Source organism: Oryzias latipes, chromosome 4 (genome assembly GCF_053564925.1).
Source record: "Oryzias latipes strain Hd-rR chromosome 4, Olatipes_Hd-rR_3.1".
NCBI classification, from domain to species: domain Eukaryota; kingdom Metazoa; phylum Chordata; class Actinopteri; order Beloniformes; family Adrianichthyidae; genus Oryzias; species Oryzias latipes.
Genome location: NC_136240.1, coordinates 36,731,878 through 36,750,202, shown reverse-complemented (window position 1 = coordinate 36,750,202; position 18,325 = coordinate 36,731,878). Strand labels below are relative to the sequence as shown.

At 42.2% G+C, this 18,325-nt stretch overlaps 1 protein-coding gene across 26 annotated transcripts; it reads left to right on the top strand.

The window, feature by feature from the left end:
• The first annotated feature begins 311 nt into the window (after positions 1 to 311).
• Positions 312 to 17,798, top strand: LOC144992062 (uncharacterized). Of its 26 annotated transcripts, none has more exons than XR_013655837.1 (15): positions 323 to 658; positions 924 to 1,563; positions 1,660 to 1,717; positions 1,792 to 1,869; positions 2,074 to 2,866; positions 2,971 to 3,114; positions 3,332 to 3,472; positions 3,560 to 3,849; positions 4,160 to 4,261; positions 6,583 to 7,062; positions 7,340 to 7,539; positions 7,646 to 7,826; positions 7,903 to 8,413; positions 8,489 to 8,665; positions 9,855 to 10,084. XR_013655837.1 is itself a non-coding variant. In XM_078946692.1 (13 exons), the coding sequence occupies exons 8-10, from the start codon at positions 6,924 to 6,926 to the stop codon at positions 7,718 to 7,720; spliced, it is 303 nt and encodes a 100-aa protein (XP_078802818.1). In that variant the 5' UTR covers positions 372 to 658; positions 924 to 1,847; positions 2,074 to 2,866; positions 2,971 to 3,114; positions 3,332 to 3,472; positions 3,560 to 3,849; positions 4,160 to 4,261; positions 6,583 to 6,923; the 3' UTR covers positions 7,721 to 7,826; positions 7,903 to 8,413; positions 8,489 to 8,665; positions 9,855 to 10,084. The 26 variants fall into 26 exon arrangements, 1 of the variants encoding a protein (XP_078802818.1); XR_013655835.1 differs by having other exon boundaries at positions 325 to 658; positions 1,792 to 1,847; XR_013655838.1 differs by having other exon boundaries at positions 321 to 658; positions 924 to 1,717; positions 2,035 to 2,866.
• Positions 17,799 to 18,325: the final 527 nt, after the last annotated feature.

The following is an 18,325-nucleotide window of genomic DNA, read 5'->3' as shown; positions in this document are numbered from 1 at the left end:
CTTATTAGTATTATTTAGTGCATTTCCGCTACACAGTTCGTCCCAGTGGTTCCACCCTGTAACAACGTTGTCCTTACTGATAAATATTCCACAACATCAGCATGTGGATGTGATGGTCTAGCGATAAAAGCATTGGTCTGCGAATACAGAGGTTTGGGGATCGAATCCCGTGTGGAACAGTTTTTTAATGGAAGCCTGAAACTGTATATTTGTAAAACGGCAAGATATGCAATAAAGTTTGTTAAAAAAAAACCGTTTTTGCAGACCGAACTTTTTATTCATTGGCATTAAGACGTTTATTTTATATTGTAAGGACCCAGAGTTTGGACAGAGCTGCGGGCGCCCTCTTTATTATTCATTATGGGAGTGTCTAAACAAATGAGGCAATCACTCCCAGCTGCGTTGTTGGCTGAGCGTGAAGTCAGAGAAAGAGGAATTGTTTGAATTTGGAGAAATTTATCAAAGTTAAAAGTTGACACGGTAGTCCAGGTGCCACGCAGTGTAACAAGTGTTAGGTTAGTATACGTTTAATTCCGCCAAATCCATCGTAAGTTTGCACCAGAGTATTAATCGGTCTGAGGGTACTTGAACTCACCACAAGCACGCTAGCTGGTGCTGATGAGCATGCGCGCTCAGACTGCTGCAAGCTGTGTCCGAGGTAAGACGTGAATCTGCGTGTGTTCGCCCTAACTAGTTTTAGTTTTCTGTCAATTGTTTGTTAGTTTGTTGCAATCATAACTCACAAAGTCGGGAATTGTGTGGTGTCAATTTTACGTAGTTTGTGTGGTTTTATTTATTTTTTGTCGCTCTATATTTGCACATTTGCACTGTTTCGTGGGAGCTAGTTGAAGTTCGTGACATTTTTCTTTGATGTTTAAGTTAACTCTTCTTTATTTCTTTTTGTGCATTTTTCAATTGTTAAGGGGGAAAAACACAGAAGAAACTCTGGACAGCATTGTGAATTTTGTTTTCTGTTAACCAGGATTGAAAGACATTGACTCAGCAGCATCCAAGCGTGGTCTTCTATTCACTGGAACACAACGCAGAGCAGAAAACTCCAGCCACTTCCAGCATCACAGCACCGCAGTGCAGCTACCAACCTGCTAACAGGTTCTGGGCCCAGGAGACGCCTGAGACCATGAAGTGTGTTTTCCACTTTAGTGAGGAAGTTGACACCATGAGCAGACGAACAGCTGATACAATCCGCTGGTCCCCGCTTCTGTTCCATGGAGATGAGATGAACTATGGGAAACCAAGTTGTTGGATCACCTTTGACTACAGGGATTGAAAGACGCCATTCTGAATGACCCTGACGATGAGGATCCAGCTACAAATGTGGAGGCATGTGCTGAACTGATCCAGTTTCTGGATGACAAGAGCCTGTCGCTGGTGATGCGTGAGGCAGCAGATGACGGCCGCAAGGCGCTACAGATCCACAATAAAGGAAAAGACCAATCAGATCCGGACCGGCGTCCAGCAGACTGCAGCTGTGAAGGCACTCTTAGGACTTGGCAAAAATATCCCTACTTCTTAGCTTATTAAAAAACTCACATCACCAGCTAAGTGAGTATACATGCATATTTATTTGTTCTCAGAGCAATTCCACGTGCATCCATCCATTCAGCAATATGCTAAAAATGTCCATTTGCTCTTTTTTAGATCCTGTAGTGCCTCCTCCCAGAGGAGGAGAACCTCCAGCCAAACATTTGGCCCAAAGGCAGCTTTTCACTGCTGGTGATTAAGTTTGTCTGTGTGTGTTTCTTAGAGTAATATGTTTCTCATTTCCTCTAGACACTTCCATGACGAGGAGCTGCTTCTTGCTGCAGCACAATGTGAAGCACAGCTAAGTGCGTCTGTGTTGTAGTCTGGGTAATAAAGGATACAGTTTTTTTGAATCAAAAACACATTTAGAAGCATTTTAACAATACAGTTTGTTTGCCAAAAAGCCTAGTTTAGAGTCTAATTTCTTTAATCTTAAGCATTTAATCCTCTCTCTGTTCTCCACTGTCATTTATGTCATTTATGAAATGGCAGCTGGAAGAGTCATTCTTCTGTTTCTTCCTGTTTCCTCAGAGGCCTGTCCTGGTCCCTCTCCATCTGTGGCAGCAGCAAAGTCAGCGCTGGAGCTTCCAGTCCACTGGAAAGAACAACTGCCTCGCTTCCAGCACCAGTGGATTGCAAAGATGGAAAGAACCGGCAAGGCAGAACTTGTGTCGCGGCTAAAGCTTTGGTGGCATCCTCCTCAGCCCGCTCTGGTTCACACTCAGCCTCCCGCCTCACCAGACATCTTCTTGTGGACGCCACAGAAAATGTGGTCATTTCTTTTTGTCCCCAAAAGTGATGTACGTGGACAGAGACTGCTGCAGCAGATGCGGCCAGTCTCTGGTGAAGACCCCATTTTCAGAGTGGGATGAGCTTGAGGTGCGCCTGGACATCTGGCATTTCATGCGGCAATTTTCTGCAGGTGTCACGACAGAGGCTCATCCGCTCTACGGGTCTGTCTGCGTGCATTTTTGAGTGGGATCCAGAAGATGTGGCTGCTCTTTGCTGTGCCAAGGAGGCTGAGCTGGCCTCAAAGAAAAGTGGCCATGTTTCTAGAAGGACAGTCCACTCCACTGTGGGAGGAGGACCAGGGGAGTGGAGGAGACTGCAGCATTGATTGGAGCACTCATCCATCGACGGTGCAGATGGGAAGGACACCCTTGGACCAGGAACGGATCCAACAGATTTGGAAGGAACAGCCAAACCACCATCCGAGGACGTCCCACTCTACGTGAAGACGGGAACACTAAAGAGAGGAGGCGTGGAGCTGTCTTGCTACAGCTGTCCCTGTGGGTCGACCTCCACCTGAACCGTTTTCTACCAGGTAATGTGTGCTGAACATCTGGATTCCTAACCTTTCTGTAAACATTTCTAACATTTCCTTTCATATGGTTCAGAGACTTTTGAAACCCTGTTTGTTTCACTCAGGAGCCAGTGACGCACATTTCCAGCCATATCTCCTTCAGGGTTTGATGCCTGAAATCTCTGGATGTGTCTGCTGAGCTCCTCATCAAACACACGGCTGAGTCTGAGCTGACTGATCAGAAGATTCAGACTGAAGAAACTTCCTTTGTAAAGTTGATAATTTACATTTGTAACATGTTACAAAAAAGTTTTTTCCTGAATCAAAAAATCCCACTTTAGGTTCAAAGTACATTTTGGGGCTTTTTTTAAATACCTAATGTAGTTCTAACATTCTTGTTGTGTTTTTTAGCAGGAATCAGTGACAGAAAAATGTTTAGACACACCTGAAATGTGAGTATTTGATAAATGTGTTTGTCTTTTCCAGTCATCATGAACCTGCAGCTGCTGGATTCTCTCAGTCGACTTTTCCAGACTGAGGATGCAGGATTTGAACATTTGGTCTAGACGCTACACACAGAGATTCAGCTCCATCCTCAGCAAACATTGTTCCAGCTCCAGAGGACAGGTACACTCTGCTGTTCTCTGTTCATCGATAGGAAATGATATTTGGAGGAGGTTTCTGTTTTTCATGATGTGTGTTTCTGTCTCTAAGAATCTTCAAGGGGGGGCTCCATCTGCTAGGTGCTGCAGTTTGGACTGCATCCCTTCCTCTTCACGTCTGTACCTCAAAGAATAGACTTCAAAGCAGCTCTGCTTGTGTACAAGTCTCTCCATGGCCGAGCACCAAAGTACATCTCTGACATGTTAGTGCCATATGAACCATCTCGTACTCTGAGGACCTCAGGGGCCGGCCTCCTGTTGATGCCCAGAGTCAGAACTAAACAAGGGGAATCAGCGTTTCAATATTCTGCAGCTAAAATCTGGAACAGCCTCCCTGAAGGCGTAAGACAGGCCTCTTCTGTGTTCATGTTCAAATCTAGACTTAAAACATTTCTGTTTAGCCGTGTATATGACTGAAAGGTCCTATCTGCACTTTTCTTTCCTTTCCTTCCTTTATTTTTAAATCACTTTTCAAATTTTTTCTTTTCTTTTAAAGTAAATTTTATGTTGATTATTTCTATGATGTATTGTGATTTTAATGCATTCTTCTGTTTTGTGAAGCACCTTGAATTAGTTTGTGTATGAATTGTGCTTTACAAATAAACTTGCCTTGCCTTGCCTTTCCTTGCCTCTTCCAACACGGTCCATGAAGACATGGAGGACAGTCTGGTGGATGACCTGGACTGACCTGCACACAGTCTGAACTGGATGGGTTAGTGGGGGACGACACTTCAGTTTATGTGAGTCAAGGCAGGTGAGCGTATACTTTTGGTACTATAGTGTACATGTGAGTACATCACAGAGATGCTCTGCAAAGTTCCTCAGCAGCTGGTGGCAGATAAATTCTGATGCTGCAGGTTTCCTGCTCTGCAGTGGCCTGGAGTGAGAAACCTGATGTAGTTTGTTGCTGCATGAAGGTCTTTGTGGATGCTTTCTTGTCTAAAGTTCTGTCCTTGTTCTGAGGAGAACAAAGTAGCAGGATCTTCCAGAAATAATTTTAACAATTTTTATTTACAAGTATTTACAAATACATTTATATTAACAGATATATTTAATACGGAGCCCGTGTCCTGACATTAAGATATAAAAATATATCTTGTTCCCACAGATTATCTCGTTCGCACAAATACTATTGCGTTCCCTCAAAATACTATTCCGTTCCCTCGAAATGATTAACTCGTGCGAACGCAATAATTATGTCGTTCGAACGCAATAATTAATCCGTTCGAACGCAATAATTATTCACGTCATAAGTCATTCACGCGGATATGCTCTCTGTACGCCAGCAAAAGCCGCTTTCAGCGGTAACTTCCGTGTCTCTGTGACCCATATTCGTTCAAAAAAGGAACATGAAAAACAAAAATGATCACTTTATTACCGTCTCAATGAATATAAGAAAAATATCAATAGATTTATGATAACTAGGCTGCTTTGTCATTCGATAGCTCCTGCTAGGCTACTACTAGCGCCGCCGCAGAGCTCTTTGATGTATGCCGGCATTTGGGCAACTGGCTGGTCGGTTGACAGACAGCTGATATTGTAGTTCACATTCACACACTGGTGGTCGCTCCGCTGCCAAACACAGGCGCCCGCCTACCACCAGAGGCAAGGTGGGGTTCAGTGTCTTGCCCAAGGACACTTCGACTCATGGACGTGCAAGGCGGGAATCGAACCTGTAATCTTACGATCATGGGTCGACCGCCCTACCGCTGCACCACGGCCGCCCGAATAATTATTGCATTCGAACGGATAAATTATTGCGTTCGAACGACATAATTATTGCGTTCGCACGAGTTAATCATTTCGAGGGAACGCAATAGTATCTTGTGGGAACGGAATAGTATTTCGTGCGAACGAGATAATCTGTGGGAACAAGATATTAATCTGTGGGAACAAGATATATTTTTATATCTTAATGTCAGGACACGGGCTCCGTAATTTAAAGATTTACATATTTATTCGCTTTGTTCACTCTGAGTGTAGTACATTTTTTGTCCACTAGATGGTGCCAAAAGTGGTGAACAAAATAGCTGGTTCCCCCCAGTTAAAGAAAGTCCTCAATGCTCATTGAAATGACTTGAAACGTTCAAAAGTAACAATAAATTAAAATTTATTGAAAGTTAAATAATCACAATCAGCCATTACTTTTGAGTTGATTAACAGAATTATTTGAAAAACAAACTAATGAAATAGGGCTGGACAAAAATGATGGGACCCACAACCTTTTGAAGCAATCACTGCAATGAAACTGTTTCTGTATTTGTCAATGAGCCTTCTGCACCTGTCCACAGGTATTTTGGCCCCCTCCTCATCAGCAAACTGCTCCAGTTGTCTCAGGTTTGATGGTGTCTTCTCCAAATGGCATGTTTCAGCTCCTTCCACTGATGTTCAATGGGATTCAGGTCTGGGCTCATAGGATCCACTTCAGAATGGTCCAACACTTTTCTCTGAGCCGTTCTTGGGGTTTCTGGCTGTGTTTTGGATGGTTGTCCTGCTGGAAGACCCATGACCTGCGACTGAGACCAAGCTTTCTGACACTAGGCAGCACATTAAAACCCAGAATGCCTTGATCATCTGGAGATTTCATTTGACCTTCATAACTTCCAGACAGCCTGTTCCAGATGCAGCAAAGCAGCCCCAAACAGAACTGAGCCTCCTCCATGTTTCACAGTAGGGACAGTGTTCTTTTGGTTGGATGCTTCATTTTTGAGTCTACCAACATAGAGCTGATGTTACTTACCAAAAAGCTCCAGTTTGGTCTCATCATTTTCCCAGAAGCTTTGTGGCTTGTCTACATGCATTTTTGCAAATTCCAGTCTGGCTTTTTGATGATTTCCTTTCAACAGTGGAGTCCTCCTTGGTCGTCAACAACCACCAATGGTGCGATCTGACACTGATGTACCTTGATCTAGGAGTTCACCTTTAATGTCTTTGGAGGTTGTTCTGGGCTCTTTGGATACAGTTCCAACTATCCGTCTCCTCAATTTGTCATCAATGTTCCTCTTCGTCCAGGGAGGTTGGCTACTGTCCCGTGGGTCTTAAACTTCTGACTAATATGTGCCACTGTGGTCACAGGAACTTCAAGCTGCTTAGAGATGCGGAGCAGATGTGGTCTGTGACGTCTGCACTGGAATAAACGACACGCCCTGAAGTCCTGTCTGACCTGCCTTGCTCCTTCCTGGGAGGAACACCTTCAGCCTCATTTGAAAGCAGCTGCATTGAAGAAACACAAGCTGGTGGGACCCTCCAAGAACCTGCAGGAGAACATCTGCTCCTCCAGTCATGATGAGGAGATGAGGATGTTCTGTCACAATGATCACAATCTGTTCTCTCTGCTCTGTGGAAGAACATAACACCGTCTCATCTCACAGCTGCTTCAACAGCAGGTGGAGGAGAGTGAGGAGATCTTCACTTAGATGATCCGTCTCCTCCAGAAGAGAAGAGGTGAAGTAAAGAACAAGATCAGATTCCAACAGCTAACTGAAGTGAGGCGGGTCAAAGGTCTTCTTCAGAAGGAGCTGGAGCAGGACATGACTGAGCTGATGAGGAGATGCTGTGAGCGTCAGCAGAGACGGGATGGCAAAGCAGTTATCTGTCACTTAAACCTGTGTTCTTTATGATATGAATAAATCAAGTCAACGTGGTATTTTGTCATTTTCTCACTGAGTGAAGATGCTGGAATGCTTCCCATAACCTACAATGATTGACATGTAACACTCACAAAAGCTGATCTAGCTTACATACTGATGTGGTGACAATTTTCACCTTTTGTAAGAATTCAAAAAACTTTCTGTGTGAACATGACTTATGAAACCCTGTTTGTTTCACTCAGGAGCCACTGTCGCACATTTCCAGCCATATCTCCTTGAGGGTTTGGTGCGTTGGAATGATGAAGGGATGGAGGACGCTGTCAAAGGAAATTCCTCCTTCCAGTTATTTGAAACTACAATGAGAGAGGCCGTGGAGCAACTCAGCCAAGCAGAGCTTGGAAGCCCTGGGATGAGAGTTATCGTCCTCCTGGAGCATAAACGGGTAAGAAATATATACATTAGTTATTCTGCAATTGATCTATTTAGCTCCTAATGTCACGACAGCACTAAGAGCTTTTTTTACTTTGTGTGGGTGCTCCATGCTCCAGACCCCTGAAGAGGAGGACAGGCTGCTGGAGAGAGTCGATGAGCAGGACTTCCAAGACTGTCCCAGTGTTAGATGACCCCCACCTTGATGTTGTTGCCAGCCCCTCATCTTCACCTCAGCCACGACCGCACCTGGAGTCACAGCCAACTGAGACTGAAAGCAGCCCTTCAGACGAGGCAGAGGTGAGACGTTTTAATCTGTTTAAAGGGCCGTCCTTTCATTTCAGTCCCATTCCTAACATTCTTTTGCATTTATTAGTGGGCTGTTGTTGGACCCGATGGCATAGCTGGCTGGGACAAAGTCAAGGATCTGGCTTCTTACTCGGTGGGACTCCTTACCTCACTGACCCACAAGTTACAGAGGTCATTGGATCATGGACGGCTCTCCTGGATGTGGATAAAGAGCGAGTCAACTACCAGCCCCGGCACCAGCCTCAACTTACACACGGCCGCTTTAAGGCACCAAAACGCTCCGGGGTGACACCAGGAGTGGAAAGTGTCAAAAGGTGTCTCAGTGGACATCTTGGGGGTCCAGCTCAGTGGCCAAGCACCAGCCGCTTGGTTCAATTCAGTTTTATTTGTATAGCCCAAATTCACAACATGTTGAGGCTGTATGCATCAAGCTTAGCAGATTACATAAGACTCCCACCAAAAAGGTTGGAGGTGGTCCAAAACCCTCACGGATTACTACCATACCCAGGATTTAGAGCAGAGGCTGATGGATCCATGATCCAGCTGTTTGAGCTCAATCAGAGGAAACTCCTTCAGTGGTGAGCACAGCTCGTTATTTTCTTCCATTTCACAGACTTTTCCAACATTATCATAATACCTTTGATTCATTTCAGGTTTCAGCGGCGGCAGAAAAACCAACAAATGAGGCCGAGGACACTCATTGACTCCACCTAGCCAGTTGCTGTAGCTGCAAGCGACCTTCCAGCTCCAAGGGATAAAATGGATGAGGCACCACATCCACATCTGGGCCAAACTTCAAATGGATTCTCCCTCTAAATAGAGCAGGACAGGTATGGTGTCAAATTAGCGCCTAAAGTATTGCGCATCAAAACAGTAAAACCGCGCATCAAAACCCCAAATCTGCGAATCAAAATGCATAAATTGAGAACCAAAACCTACAATTTGCAACCAAAAGCCTTTCCCCAAAGCACAATCCTATTTCTCAGCTGCCGATTTGTTTTCTCGCCATTCTGAAATCATGTTTTTGAGTTGCAGTTTTATTTTGAAATTATCTTTTTGAGTTGCGCTTTTATTTTTTGAGTTGCTCTTTTATTATTTGCGGTTTTGATTCTAAAACCTGTCGACACGTAAAAACAGTGTCATGTCAGTCAAGGGGAGGGGAGGCGGGACATCCCTGATATCCAGAAGCTCATTGGCTGCCGAATAACACAGTCTTACGTCAACAGACCAGTTTAGAATGTGCCGGTAAGTTTTCATGTTTTTCATATCTTTTACTATATTAAACGATCAAACTTGTACTTTATTTAACCAGAGGACGCCAGCACAATCAGATGAGGAGCTCCACCAGTAGCTGCTAGTGAAAAAAGATGTTAGAAAGTTAGATGTTGCATGACAAACTATCACCATTGTCCTCCCGTGTTAGCATGCTAGCTAGCTCAATGCCAGCGGGGTTTCCAGCTCTTTTCATGACTTATGGATTAAACAAAGTCGATTTTTTTTTTTTTTCCTTTTTTTTTTTTAACACAGTGTCAGGATCGGTCATGTCAACCTGGGAATAATTGCCCGTGGATTGTCACTAGGGTTAATCAAATATGTTATAACCTACAAGGTTTCTCAATATTTTTTAAGAAGTACATTCATGTATATATAAGGTTTCTCAATATTTCCTTAGGGATTACAGATGAATTGAACAACAAAGCAACACATTGCTGCAAGAAAGTGACACCTTTCCTAGTTTGGGCTCAAGTTAATCCCCATTTTAAAAAATAAATAAAAGTAAAATTATGATTCAGAAACACAATTTTTATTTGAGGTACCAGAGCAAATTTCCCACGGGTGGGATCAATAAAGTTTTTCTGATTCTGAACTGTATTCCAAAACCATTTTATTCTCAACCTTAAAGATTGCAGGTTAACACAGGAACTTAACTCTCACAATATGCAGCTACTGAGTGTCATTTAAGGTGTGTGTTTTAACACATTTTAACTGTCTTAAATACATTTTTTTCTTTGTGTGCAGGATGCTGTGGATATTGGACGACAGTCTAACTTAAACCAGGGAGAGCAGGAAACTGTTGGAGTTGTTCCCTCTGTGGTTTGTCCTCTCAGACCTGTCACTATTGTTCAACCCTTTTGGGACATCGGAAAACCATGGCCAAGACATTAACATTAATGTACTGATATATGCATGTCTATGGAGTCCTATACTGTTCATAATTAAATAAATAAATATTTGATTAAATAAATAAATGTGACCTCATGCAAATACACAGTCAACCAATAAATCTCTCATAAATATATAAAAAGACCATGAAATGGTGAAAAACCTGCACACTGATTTTAAATTAGCCATTATATTATTCAATATATTTCATTTTGCTTTAAAAACCTGTTGATTATTTAAAAAAAGCATTTTAAAATATTCGTTTTATTCATGTCAAATATTATTATAATTTTACTTCTTTTTTCAGAACCTTGGATTTCAAAATCAATATTTTCCAAAGTAGCTTTGTTTTTATTCCATGTTGCTGTTTTTCACAATGGTGTATTTATTTCATGAAGACCTTTAAGCCTATTAAGAAACTCGGTTTCATTTTGATGACACTCATAGGGGGTGTACACATTAAGGATGACACATTCCTTGCCATTCTGTGTTAAGTGTATAGCTATACACCAGTCCACTTCCAGCCTAATGATATTTATACACATTCAAAAAACGTTCACTTTGAATGAACATAAAAAAAATTATGGAAAGGATTTCCACATGATTAGATTGCGTTACTTGAACAAAAATGAATCATGTTGGTCCTACTTAATGTATTTAGGTTCAAACTAATAAATTTATGTTGATTCAATTTAAATAGAGCAGTTTCACCCAACTTTAAATTGACATTGTTGCTAACTCTAAAAAGAAAAAAGTTGATCCAATTTAATTGAATCACTTCAATTGGTCACACCTAAGTAAATTAAGTTTATTTATCTTAAATTTCTATTTTTTCCTTAATTTTATTTATTTATCTGTAATTGATACGTTGTTCCAAAGTTACAACCAATGGGTCTTTTAATTTTCACATCAAAGACATGAATTACCCAGCAAAGTCCCACATCACATGACAGGAGCTCAAATGCAGCAAACTCTGACTTTAGTGTTGGAACATTAACAATATGCCACACAGGGGGGTTGGTCATCATCCTCTACCAAACTTTAACTCATGGTGCAAAAAAATAAATAAACATAACAGTTTAAATCACTAGTTAAAACAGAGTAAAACAGCTAGACAAAAAAACCCATGGACAAAAACTCACACTTAGACCCCAATCTGCCCAGATAGACAAAGAAAATGGTATCCCACAATTCCTTGCGATTACTAATGCATCCAATTTAATGGTATCATGTTGGATCAACATGATTGAAATTAGTAACTTTTAAATGGATTATTTTTATGTACAATCGACATGATCCATTCACGTAAGATTTACAAACATAAAATTTTCTGGTTGAAATGACAAGTTAGTTTTTCGTTATTTTAATTGGCTGGTAATTTCCTTTTTTTGAGTGGAGGAATCAAGTCTTTTATCCCAGAGGATGGCTATTCCCCCAGATATCCGACCTATAATTATTCCATCACAAATATCCCTCGTGGACTCCCCAGCCCCATGGAAATTTTCATGTATTGAGTTTAATCCCTCCAAGTCCTGCTTTGTTAAAAAGGTCTCTTGTAAACAAAGCACATCACATTTTTCCAACAGTTGGTCTACAACAACTCTGTGGGATCGGTCCTCTGCACTCTGACCCAAACGCAGGCCACGACAGTTGTAGGAGAGTACTCTTAAATCCATAAGTTCAGCTTTAAGGCACTGCTGCGCTACTAGGAGGTGAAGCCCCACCCCTCAGCTTGCTTGGAAGCGCGTTGTTTAAACCAGTGACACCAACTTTACGTGGTTCAAAGAATCGCCGCACATAAGTACCAGCTGGCCAGATTTCTGGGTTATACATGTCAGCCACATTATTGCACTCAGCTGAGACTTTGAAGGATGCATATCTATTAACAGTGTTCAGCCTCTGGCACATCACCTCCCGGCCAAGTTGCCTCTTGAGATAATCCGATAATGTCTCTGGATCAAGATCTGGAGAGAATTTTGAAGCAAAAACACTCACCATTTTTGTGGTGACCCTACGGATATTCTCTGCTGCTCCGGTGCCCACGATTATATTTTTACCCGGTTTTTTAACTCCGGGTGCGGCTGTTCATTGGACCTTTTTGTTCTTCATTTGCCTTTTGCCTTTTTTTACAACGTCGCTCCATTTCGGGGATCCGGATGTATCCCTGTGTATTCCGAGGACAGGGATTTCTCCAACATTTCTCCATCCTTGGGCGGAGGAACGTGCAGAGAACTTTGAAGGGGCAGGTGTTGCGTCGAAGAGTGGGGATTCCCATCCTGCTCACCGACACACCCACTTTTCGCCGCACCGGTAGCTCTAGGGGCCTGCGGGGTCGCTGACGTTGATCCACCTCCTTTAGCCCCCAGGCCAGCACCAAAGACACGCTGATCACTGCCGTGAGCCATTTCCGTTTCCAAACTATACACCAGATGATTCACGTCAGTGGTGATTGCACGAAGATCAGCACACTCATCCACTTGAAGCTGTAGCGCGCATCCCATAGCGCTGACGTCAGCATGTAACCTATCCACTCTCCTCAGCAGGCCGCAAACATCCAGACTCGTAAATGTAACAGGTGGCAAGTCCTCCAAGTAATGCGATACATATCGCGGAATACTTTCCCCACATTCATTTAAGACTTTCAGACAACTTTTCAAATTATTCACGTCTTTTTGCGCTCCTTTGTGCGTTATATTTCGCTGCGTTGTCGGGCAGAGCTCAAACAGCACTCTCTTGGAGGCCTCAATCCATTCAGAGTCAAAGGTGTTTGCAACTAGTAACACAATTTCCTCCAGACTTAAAGTTCTGCTTTTTACAGCAAGGAAATGTAAGAGTTCATCCTCCACAATTGTTTTGCCATCCACAGTTCTGTAAACCTCAGGCTTGAGTCTAGGTTGATGTGCTGAAGCAGCAGGAGAGCAAGCTGAACCACCATCTGCACCTTCGGCCATATTGTGCCGAAGGTGGAACTAGCGGTCGGTTACATTTGTTCTTAGGTTTGGTTTTTGTGATATAAAACTAAGACTGATTGAATACAGGATTTAAAAAAAAAAAAAGATTTTTCCTGAATCAAAAATTCCAAGTTTACTTTTATTAGTTTTTATTGTTAAGAAGCTTCTTAAAAGTATCTAGATGTACACGGAGCAAGGTTCAAAGTACTTTTTGGGCTTGTTTTAAATACCCAATCTAATTCTAAAATTCTTGTTTTGTTTTTTCAGCAGGAATCAGTGACAGAAAAATGTTTAGACTCACCTGAAATGTGTGTATTTTTCCACTCATCATGTGATGAAGCACCTGAACCTTCAGCTGCTGGATTTTCAGAGTCGACTTTTCCAGAGTGAGGATGTGGGATTTGAACAATTGGGTCAGACGCTACACACAGACGTTCGATCCAGGACCCACAGATCAGCACCATCCTCAGCAAACACTGTTCCAGCTCCAGAGGACAGGTACACTCTGCTGTTCTCTTTTTATTGGTAGGAAATGATATTTTCAGGACGTTTGTGTTTTTCATTTTCACTGTCGTGTGTTTCTGCCTCTAAGAATCTTCCAGGGTGGGGCTCCATCTGCCAGGTGCTGCAGTGTGGACTGGATCCCTTCCTCTTCCAACAAAGTCCATGAATACATGGAGGACAAAGTCTGGTGTGATGACCTGGACTGGCCTGCACACAGTCCTGACCTGAACTCCATAGAACACCAGGCCTTCTCCACCAACATCAGTGTGTGACCTCACCAATGACCTTTTGGAAGAAAGGTCACAAACCCTCCTCAACCTTGTGGACAACATTCCCAGAAGAGTTGAAGCTGTAATCGCTGCAAAAGGTGGATCCACATGGTACTGAACTCAATGGGTTAGTGACTCATCTCCAAAGAAAGACCGAGAGAGGGGGACCGGTCACCTATGCTCGAAGGCATAGACATGGGGGACACAGAATGTCCCCCCACCCACCCACCCACATATCCGTGGTGCCTTTAACACCGTCAGAACGGGCAGGAGGAAGAGAGCAGCGTGAACGCGAGGAGGGGGCGTGTCTGCAGCTGTGAACGCTGACCAGAGTCTGTTATGGGATGGAATGTTTTTCTGGAAAGACGGTCAGTGGGGGACATAGGGGACTCATAGTGGACATGTGAGCGCCCAAAAACGAAAAACAAATCCTTTTATCTCCCTAGACTAAGACCCCCAATTTCCAGGAAAAAATAATTAGATTTGTGTCAGGGCGCCCCCACTATTCTAGGCGGGGGCGGGTTGTAGACTCAACGCTTATGATTCCAGACCCGCACCAAACTAACAGCTGATTCCTAATAAAAAAAAGTTGTCATCAATAAAATTAATATTATTTATTGGGTTTACTGGATTGAAAGTAAATAAATAGACAGGAGTCTGCATCAAAGTGAATTTGTTTCCATCATCTCACTCATCTGAGTGTTTGACAGACAGAAAAGTCTATGGTTGTGGAAAATGGACAAAAGATCAAAGGAAATATCAAACTCATAAAGAATAAAAATAATTCCAATAAATAATGAAATATACTGTATATCCTGACAGAATTTTGAATTATTGAACTATCGTAAGGGTGTAAAAATAATCGATTCGGCAATATATCGCAATATGTCATTTGGCAATACTTGTATCGATTCAAAATGCTGCCAGATCGATATTTATTTAATTATTTATGAGCGTCCTTCAGCGTCTGACTCTTGTTGTCCACTTCACCCTCCGACCGCTAGTTGGCAGCAGAGAACACGGAGCCTCTTTGAGCAGCTGAACACAACACAAGACAACAGGAAGACTGCAGCCAGAGGCAGCTTGTTCTGTTGTTATGAGACTTGAACTATGTAGTTTTTACTTGAAATGGATACCAGACAGAAACTCTGAGCCATGTTGCTGCCAGTAAGATACGAAAACGTGGATTGCTGTGCTTTTTAGCGGCTCAGATAAATAAGATGGACAATGAAACACGGCAGCAGCTAATAGGCTAATGCGCTTAGCATCTGCTAACATAGAATAGAATGGCTTTATTGTCATTGTGCATAGTAAAATGAGATTTAAACATGCTAGCAATGCGGGCTAAAGTTCTGCAGAACCTCAAAGCAATGGATTCTAGTTTAGGGACCTTATGGATCAGAGGGATGTTTACAACGCTTTAAAAATGGCTGACATTGTGATGATCAGCGTTACCAGTTACTTCAGTGTGTGAGAAGCGTGGCTGCAAAGGTGCAACAGAGAGGATTTGTAAACAAAGCCTCTTTTATGTCACATTAAAGCAACTTTTCTTCGTTCTGTCATTCTGCCTCATCATCACACCTTATTGTTTCTGGAAATAATCAGATATATTATCTGAGAGAAGCTACATTAATGCTGAAAATAAACAGCATTTTAAATACCCAATAAAAACTTATTGGTTAAGGCTCATTCATTCTTTGTTTTTTTTTACACTGAAAAAGTTTTTTTCAAATCAGACGATGTTGACTGTTCCCTTTCTTTATTTTAACTTACCAAAATAAAAGCATTATGAATTTGCTTTGGCAAACGCAACTTATATATGAGATACAATTGCAGTGCTTAACATTGTGATCATTAAACTGAATTTGACCATTTTATTACAGTGGAAGACATTAAAATTCAGGTTGAGTTTTTTCGAAGTCATTTCTAAAAAAATATCGGGATACGTATCGTATCGCCAGACTCTTGCCAATACACACCCCTAAACTATCGTGATATATCGGTAAAAATATTTTTTCTAACACATCTAGGTTGAGGCTCCCTGAGCTTTCATCTCAGTGATCCAAATGTCGCTTTGAGAGGTTCAGGTTGCTGACCCCTGGTCTAACACATCCACGTGCAGTCCAGGTTTGTATTGAACATTTTCATTATAAAGTAAAATGTTTTGTGAAAAAAACAATATTGTTCCATAATGAGGAAATACAACACTTTATGTTCTTAATTTGTTATTTATTTTTCATCCTCAAAGAATCGATAAGAGTGTCGTTAAAATACCATATCGATAAGCAGTATCAATAAGAGTAATAGTACCGTTAAAACTTTAACGACACCCATCCCTACTCATAAGGCCCTATATAAACTCAAGGAATCTATATTTTTTGGTAATTTCATTAGGATTGTCAGTCTTAAATTTTTATTACATTGAAGATAAGTCATTTGCTGAAGTGTGTGCTTTAACATCCTTTCAACTCTGAAGTTGCTTCCTATAGTTGCATATGTGAGAGGTTTCAGGAATGCAGCTACAATCTCAACCCCCCCCTTCAGGAGAAAACAGTCTTTGATCTTCTAAGGCCATTTGGTTGTAGGTCTGACATGGGCCATAAATTAACTATCTCTGGTACTGTAGCTGTGGGAACCACTCCAGGCGTCCATTCACGTGTGAAGAACAAAGCTCTAGGATCGACTTCCTGCGGTGACAGTTCCTGCCACCCATGGGGATTCCGTACCGTGTCCATCTGTGAGGTTCCCCCCAGAGACCAGATGCTGTGATGGGCTGAAGGAAGTAGGCGGGCTCCTCTGTCAGCCAATCTCTAGCGACCAGAGGCGGAGATTCGGCGGCCATCTTGCTCCCTGGGGAGGATGTTCTGACCACATGCTTAAAAGTCTGAACTCAAGGAATTTTCCTGTGTCTCCAGACAAGCTGCATGTGATTTCGGAATGTAACCTCTTGCGTATTGCAGGCCTTTGTTTTGGACACCCAGATCGATCTGTTTTATTATCTTTTACTTTTTAGAAATATTGTTAGGGAATAAATTTGTTAAACTTAATCCGGCCGAATCCCGTGGTTTTCTTCTTCTCGACTTTTTTGAACATGCAACAAGGAAAGTAATCTCAAAGCGACAGATTATATTTCCAACATTTTTGGTGACCCCGACGTGATAGGTAGGGAAGGAACGCGAATCGCAACGCGGATAAGAGGACCCATCGTGGTTTATTATGAGATTTGAGACTTTCGGCGAAAAGTCGGTGACGCTCCCCCCCACGTGCTTTACTTTCCTCGAGGCCTCACAAACAAAAGGTAAAGCAGGAACCTGTTCGTAAATTCTGTATTTTGATCAGGTTATTCTCTTAGTGAATAACTCAAATTGTGGGGAAGTGAAGTATGTGGCGGCATAGCGCACCTGTATAAGTTTTGTGGGTTCACCCTCCCTTGAACAGCGGATTGGACGGGAGCAAATTATACACTTTGGACGGCTGCAAATTGATACATATTGAATATAAGCAAATTATACAGGTCTTGCGTCTGTTCAGCCTGTGCACATTTGAGCGGGAGCAAATTGGGAGCTTGTGATATTTGGAAATCAGCAAATTTAGTAGGTTTGCGTCTGTTTGAGCCTGTACAAAATCCCGTACGAAAAAACGGTGCTACTATAGGAACTAATTTTGCGCGTTTTAGGATTTTCGGAAAAAACAGGAAGGTGGCGAACCTTCACAAATTATTTTTAATGCGTAGAGAAACCACAGAGAGATTCACAATAAAAATGAAAGGTGCACTAGTCTAGACAGAAGAAATGAGGAAACCGGTGAATTTTGTTTTGACGACAGACAACATGACGCTAACGACTTGACTTGACAACAGCGGTGAAAATGGCTTGAATAAGAATGAATGGAATGAAATGTATGCGATTTTGGAAAGAATGGAATGAAAAAGTGTTTGAAATCTGTGTATTTTAACTGTATTTTCCACATTTCCCTGTGTATTGTCTGCTCTATGGACGCAGCCATCTTGCTCACAGTGTGTTTACGTCACATGGACCAATGAGGGGACGTTTTAGTTGCTTCAAATGTGTCGACGATTCTGATTGGTTTTGACTGTACCACGTGGTAAGCGTGACGGAGTCCTAGCCAAAATGGCGAAGTGTGGCTGTGATTGGCTTTGTTTGTACCATGTGGTCGGCGAAACGCGTCCCTGACGACCAAATATGACGGAACGTGCTGAACTTTTTCAAGATGAAAATTTGAAGAGTTTGGGATGTAATTTGAGGTAAAATGATGGTGGGGATCGTCGTTATCGAGCGTGGTAGTTTAAAAACAAATTTCAGTGGGTTTTCGGTTCGCCGAAAAAGGTTTTTATGTTGCATAGCGCCTCCGACGGCAGCCTCTGCCGCAACGGCGAGATCAACGTGCATGGTTGCAGGGTCTAATACATTTGGGGTAAAATAATTTTGTAATTATTTCGGTTTTCTTATTGTGAATACATGTCTCTAATTTGTTTGTATGTCCTAATAACCGCGATTAAGTTCAGCTTTGTTCGAAGAAGTATTATTGACATTTTTAATTTGTTTAATTTCGTTTTTCTGTTTGTTTTGATCTTGTGCACTGC